Source organism: Apis dorsata, unplaced genomic scaffold (assembly GCF_000469605.1).
Source record: "Apis dorsata unplaced genomic scaffold, Apis dorsata 1.3 scaffold_935, whole genome shotgun sequence".
Taxonomy (NCBI): domain Eukaryota; kingdom Metazoa; phylum Arthropoda; class Insecta; order Hymenoptera; family Apidae; genus Apis; species Apis dorsata.
In genome coordinates, this window is record NW_006264045.1 from 845,547 (window position 1) to 853,439 (window position 7,893).

Genomic DNA, 7,893 nt, shown 5'->3' on the forward strand with positions numbered 1-7,893 from the left:
CGATACTTTCTTATAATGGGATATAAGACTCCGATCAATAATATAGAGAATAATTAATTAATAATAATATATAATAATAATTGAATATATATTTTGTATACATTCAGAATTATAAATAAAATATTGCTTTACGAGATTAAGTAATTTGAAAAATTTAATTAAAACAAATAATGTAAGATTTAATAAAAATTTTAAATAAATTAATAATATTTGAAATGAGCTAATAATTGCTTATATCAAAGCAAACAAGAAGATATCTTGAGCTCATTACATATGGCACACACACATGCACAGTGTTGGATCAAGGAACTCTGTCGCCCTTCACGATCTCCAGCGATCAGTATAAATGAGTCATTCTCATGAATCAAATTTTATTAACTGATCAATTCTTCTGATCAATTCGATTCAATCGACCATCTGATATCTCTATATATAATAATTGATATAATTAATTATTTAACGAATTTTCCAAGATATAGGATCGGCTTTTTTTTTTGATTTAAAAAGTGAGTGAAAGCATACTGAATATTTTAAAATCATCTCACGAACAAGAAGATCTAAAGAATTAGGAATGGTTTAGATTAATTTCTTCGAATTTAACGCGTTTATTACGTGATTGATCCGTTCTTGACGCAATATAAAGAATAATCGTTAAACGATTGCGTTCAAATCAATCGATATAAAAATACAATTCGTATTAAACGCACACAATATCCACTCTTTGATAAAAACTTTTTTGCTTCTTAACTCAATTATTTTTTTTATTCGAGAATAATCTTGACAACAAGAAAGTCAACAATATCCAATTATGAAAAATTTCAATTATATATATATTACAAGCAACAGCAACAACACAAAATTAAATAATTGGCTTGCTAAGATGGCAGCATATTCGAGACGGCCCTGCTATAAGCGCAACGCAACGTTGTAACACGCTGCAACGCGTCATAAGATTTCGGATTCGGTCGTTCGTCACCGGGCTACTTCGGGTATATTCGGCACCACTCGGCTTAGCTGTATATGCGTATCTATCACATTCTCTCGTTGGTTAGCTGCTCATCGCTGGTACAAACACAATGCATAGGTACAAGCCTGCGGAACTTTAGTTCGACTCGAGGAGGCTGTGCAAGAGAGGATACAGTGATCCCGAATAATAGAACACTTTCGAATGACGCGGAAGACCGATGATCGACCAGGGGTTAAAGCAAATCGCGGTTGCCACAGCAACTCCCGTCCTCGATAGACTACTTCCGGTTTCGACGCCTCCCATCGTGGCCCGTGGCACACAAGGCCTCCATGTTCGCCTCTCACTATATTTCCCTTAGTAGATAGCCTCGACAGTTTTGAACGCATTCTGGTTCTGCAATCGTGCAAGGACGATAGATCGTTTGCATAAAAAAAATATCCGGAAAAATTAAATAGAAATAAAAATTTATGGACCAGTGAATAATTCTTCGTTACTTGATTTTTTCATTTAACTATTTAATCGTATTAAACGATTTGTTTCAAAATGATATATATAAATATCTTATGATTTCTGAATATAATAAAGTATTTCTATAAAGGCAATTATTGATTTAAAAGGATTTGAGTTTTTAAATTTTTTGGATTTAGAGCGTTATTCTATAGATGAATTAATACAATGGAATATTGATAAAATTATAAATAAATATATTTATCTTAGTAATATTGGTAATAGAAATGAGAAAACGATGAAAGCATTAATCAACTAGAATATTAATCAATTTTTTACATAATTTTTTATATATTTCGAATCTGTAATAATTATATTAATTATATTAATAGTTATATTAATAGAGACAAGAAAAATAAGTTTTTGAAATCTGAATTGGAATCATATAAATTTGTAGCGATAATATTAGTTATCTTAATATTATTTTATATACTTTATATAATTAATAAAAAATATTTTATCATCTTATCTTAATAGCCAATTTTAAATCTTTATTATTTTAGGAATATTATATTTATAAAAATTTTCATTTAAAAGAATTATTATTTAATTCCATACATCAAACGAAATTAAAGAAGCATAATCTAAATATATATATATAAGCAATATTCATTTGACCGAAATAGAATACTAACATAACATCGATCCCAGTTACGAGACCATAGGTTCATATTCTATTTAACGAAACATATCGAAAGATCGATAACCATTTCCAACCGCAAATAATATACTTTCCGGCACAATGGCATCAAGCATCGATAGAATTACGATATTAAGTGAAATTACTGCGATATTAATATCATTGATTTATAATGTTCTCTTGGTGACCGTTCGCTTTATGAGGAAGAATTCCCAAAGCAGATATCATGCGCCGTGCTGTTAGGATCGTTTTACGAGGTATTTGTTTGCGCAGCGCGTGGACGAGTTCAGCATAACAAAATAACCCCGCGCATGTACACGTACTACACGTTGGCAGCAAGAGAGATCGCGAGGTTACCTGTTCGCACGCTAACGATAATGCAGTCGAGTACTCCGGTCTCGTGTCAACGATCTGCGAACGGCCACGAATCTCGACGTGCGCACGTCCGTCTAAATGTACCTACCTGAGAACCTTACGCCACCCAGCTGCCCTCTCCCTTGCATTCTCGCACAATTAAAGACAGTCAGATTATACGATCTCGATAATAGACCTCGAATATTTGTTCATTTTTAATCGAATTGTCTGCTTAAAATTATAAAACCGACAGGATTATTAGGATATATTTCTATTCAATGATGCTATTAGCTGTAAGCCGGAAATAATGATACATAAATAGCAATGAATGATGCATAAATTAAATGAAATAGAGATAAGAAATTAAACAAGATGATTATTATATGTCATATTGATATATCATACAATATAATAATTATATTTTATTATATTTATTATATTTTATTATATTATACTTTTTATATATTTTATATATAAATATTTCACATATAAGGAATTTAAGGCATAATTAAAATAATTAAATATGTTATATAATAAATATAAATTTTTAATATCTCTAGATTTTTCTTTTAAAGATTATAATATAAGAAATTTAAATAAATAAAAAGAATAGGATACATAATAAATATTAAAAATAGTATATGGCATTTTATAGCAATTATTTATATTTATATCATTCTTTATAATAATTATTTGAATCTGTATTATATTATACTGTATCATTGACAAAAAGAGACTTTCTTAAATTTTAGAACACAACAAACTAAACTCAATATAAAGATAATTTGTCAACACTTCATTTGTCAACACTTTACTATCAAACTGTTAAATAAAATCTCCGTTCTTTCTTTGATAAAAAAGAAAAAGATACAAAAAGAGCAAAAAAAGAAAAGAAAAAAGAAAGCACAAATAATGAAACTACAAAATTTACAATATATAAATATATACATACATATATGCTCATATACAAAATATAATGTTTGGACTCTTGCAATTTTCGTTGTACAATGACTCTTGCAATCGTAGTTTCTGTCTATACTAGTATTCGCGCGCTCGCATTTGCGAGAAATCGGACCTTCACCATTAAACCGTCACGTCGCAATATAATGCACAACTATACAAACAAGTCGGCTACACCCACCGCGAAGTTAAAAGTCCTTTCTCTCTCTCTTTCTTTCTCTATTTATTTATTTACTTACCTATCTATCTATCTATCTATCTATCTATTTATCTATCTATCTATTTGTCTGTCTATCTATCTATCTCTTCATCTTATTGAGCAGAAGAGAAAGCAAAAGGAATTTCACAGTCGCGATATCACCCACCATGGTAAACATTATTTTCCCTTCACTGTCCACCTGCCGTCCTCCGACATTGCACGCGATTTTCAGAGGCAACGAATAATACTCCAAGAACACTAACACTACAAGTACATCGGCATTGCATACTATTATAGATAGTATATATCTGTTTATTCATACATCTACCACATTTTCATTAGAATCCCATACGAGTCAGGGATAATTTTGCAGGATCTATTTTCTGCCTTTTGATGGAATATTGTTGGTCATCATGTTTTATCACATTCTCCTATATATATATATATATATATATATATGCATATATAGTTAGTATAATATTTTTATCTATGTAAAACTTTATATTGAATTTTCTATGATTGCCATCTGATTTCTTTTTCTATTTTTTTTATGTATTTTATGTTCATAGATTTGATAATAACTTAATTTAACTTAACTGTATGTATGTCAATTACTGTATGTCAATTAAGCTTTAATACGAGAATTCTGATCTATGAGAAAATGAAATCTGAATAAAAATAGGTTAATATATAATAATGGATAATATATGAATTTTCCTTTTTGATTTTTTTATGGATTGATATTATGGATTAGGACATTTGATAAGCTAAATTATAAATGAATTATAATTATTTATAATTATTATTATCGATTGTCGATTTTAATATATATGATATATAATAATATATTGTATAACATTCTTAATTCTCGTAAGAAATACCAGGAAATTGTAGTAAACATTTGATTTTAATGCAATTGTTATTGCAACATAATATATACACATTATTGAATTATTAATCATTTATTGTTATTGAATGAACATGATAACAACAAATATAATATATTTCTATTTTATAGCAAAATTTAATTCAAATTGAAATAAAGATTATATCATCTATAAAAAATTAATCAAGTTGAATTAAAATTTATAAACAATTTAAATTTATAGGTATTTCTACCATTTTTAATTAAATAATAAAATAAATGAAAATATAGAAATTCAATTTTATCCACAATTCCATAAATAATCTCATTGATATTTGTCGATATTCTTTTGAATTAAAAAAATATTAATAAACATTAAAAATTAACATTTTATATTTTTTCTTCAAGTCAAAGTTTATAAATTCTAGACAAAGGAAATAAAGTAATTATTATATAAACTAAATATAGTATAACAAATTACTTAATATAACAAAGTTACTTTAACCAATGTACACATTAATTTGATAAACAATAATTTATTATTAATAGATTTGATTTTGCATCATTTAAATTATTTCTTGTCTACCTTATAATTATTTATTTTTATTACCTAAAAGATTTTACTACTATTATTAATTTATACAATAATAAAAATTTTAGTACTATTATTAATTTGTAATTTGTAATTTGAAAATTCTCTTTAATAAAATAATTCTAAATATACTTATAAATTATATTTTTACATATGTAATATTATATTTAAATAATAATTTTTTATATTATAAAACTACATACAAAATTCAAAGACAATATGATTCTAATATTAATAATTATAATTATTAATAATTGTAACTTTTTATATTTATTTACTAAATTTTATATGGTATATTATATCTTAGGGGTGCCTGTTGTGAATTCTTTGCTTCACCCTCATGGATGACGTGATCCCGCGAGGGTAACCCCTCTCGGTTCGTCGTCCCTTTTCCCATGTATTGGTCCCGAAACGCGGGAATCCCGCGTCGATGCGTTCTACTGTTCCCGCGACATCATGCACACGAGCGCATCGAAATACACGCGGTGAGAAGCAAGAGGAGAAAGAACGCGCGTGCGCCAGCGAAGCAAATTCCCACCGTGGCGCGGCGCTAGAGCTTATACAAGTTCCCGATATTGGTGTTCTATAATATAGGCAGAGTTGCCGTTCGTCCTGCTACGGGTTGTCCGGCTAGTCTGTAGCCAGGACTCCCACCCGGTTAACCTAACCTTCTTATATGCCCACCTACTCCTATCGAGCAATCCAAATGCATTCTTTCTTCCTTTTCCTCACCCCGTGACTCTCTTCCTTGGCTCTGCCGTCCTCTTTCACATTCTCCTTTTCTTCCTACAAGCATTGGCTATGGCCTCTGGCGCGCGCGAGCGAGCTCCCTGTCTATCCGTTTCTCTCTGCTTGGCTGTTGACTTTTTTTTTCTTCCTTTTTCTTTAACATAGCTCTCGGAGGACGAAGTCCTTCTCCTACTATTCCAAGTACCTCAGTTTGCTGGATTTGAAGAGAGTGTCTCGTTTATGCAAAGAAGAGAGGGAATACGGCAGAGAAATGCGTTGGGACGATTGGGAAACTGACAATGAGATTAAATCGAAAGTTGATCGTATTTTAGAAGAATGAAATATTTTAAAAATTATTGGCTTGCCAAGAAGGAATCGATATAAATCGAATTTGGAATTCAATAGAATTTTTTTAATAGAGATTAATTTGATTTAAATTAAAATGTGTCATGGAAATTTTTGAATTCAAATATTTTTATTCAGTTATAAAAATTTTTATATTGAAATTCTAGAATCTTAAAAAGTAGAAATATTATATGATATTATTGTTATAAAAAAATATTAATTAATGTTTTCTTTTTCCAATTTATCAATTTATTTATGAATTATTACTAATTTATCAAATAGATGACTTTATTGTTTTACTCTATTATTATTATTATAAATGTTATATTTTCTTAAATCGTTGCATATATACATATTTAATGCATATTTTAAATAGATTTGTATACAAATATATTTTAAATAATTAAAAGTATTCAAAAAATTAAGATTGTTTTTCTTATTTTTTTTATCGACATTCTCAATATTTCTTTCTTTTTCTTTATCCCTTTTCTCTGCCATGTTGCTTTCTCTCTTAGTGTGACCCAAGAATGCCCTTCCTTCCACTCGGCTGTTCAGCAACTCAACGTTAGACCTTACATACTTGGCATACTTGCAAACGATCGCGTAAGTCCAGCGGTGCGCGGCAATGCTAAGCACGAAGAAACCTATTGCGACTTTGATACACATTTCGTATCCGGAAATATGATTTTGATCGAAGAAAATTTTGGATAATGATATTTAACAAAATATATAATAACAAATAAAATTATTGTATTCTTCAATTTGCATTTCTTTTTGAATATATTATTTGAAAAATACAATAAAAGCATAATTATAAGCATTAATACAACAAAATGATAAAAAATAATTTATATATTACATTATTAACAAATCAATCTATCCAAGAATCCAATCATATTCCATTATTATTTATTGAAATTAATGGTAAATCACGAATAGTAACAATAGTAGTAAATATTTATAATTAACATTATTAATTTCTTACATTAATTTTAAAAAAGTGTTTAAATTTGTTAATAATTTTTAATATTCTACTTGGCGAATATAATTATAAATTTATTATTTCATAAATTAAACTTTATTTAAAGATTTATTGCACATATACAATTAATAATATATAGTCGAAAAATAATGATTACGATAATAATTTCATAGAAAAATAAGATTTAGCGTAAATTAGAATGATAATATTGTAAATAAATATAAACTGATTATTTGCAAAATAATCCGTGAATAGAAGTGATAGAGAAAAATTTTTTATCAATTGATAGGAAATAAATTAATATCATTCATACCGAAAGAGAAGATTACTTCACTTAATTTTTATGTAATTTCTTCGATTTGATTATGCGTGAAATAAATGTTAAAAATATTGAAATCTGTCGCAGATTTCGATATAAGATTTCAAAATATCAAATGGATAATTTTAAGAAATATTAATTTATATTCCATATAATAATATGAGACATTTGTTATTTTAGTTAGTGAATAATATAATTTATTTATATTCTTTTCTACATTCAAGATATATTTATATCAAAATATAAGTATAAAGTAAGTAATCTTTAATAAATACATAGAATCTATTTATAAAATTTTAAATCAATTGAAAAATATTAAAAAATATGTTTTATAATATTCTATAAAAAAAAACAATATAATAAAACTATAAAATAAACATTTTTATTAAAATAAATAACAATAATTTATGAAAAATAAACTTTTATATTATATA

At 27.3% G+C, this 7,893-nt stretch overlaps 1 protein-coding gene across 1 annotated transcript; it reads right to left on the bottom strand.

Annotated features, from left to right (window-relative positions):
- Positions 1-225: 225 nt before the first annotated feature.
- Positions 226-2,863, bottom strand: LOC116186569. Its single transcript, XM_031514238.1, is given in 3 exon segments — positions 226-1,313; positions 1,316-1,360; positions 2,578-2,863. Coding segments are annotated over 3 exon segments (342 nt in total). The 5' UTR covers positions 2,618-2,863; the 3' UTR covers positions 226-1,056.
- Positions 2,864-7,893: the final 5,030 nt, after the last annotated feature.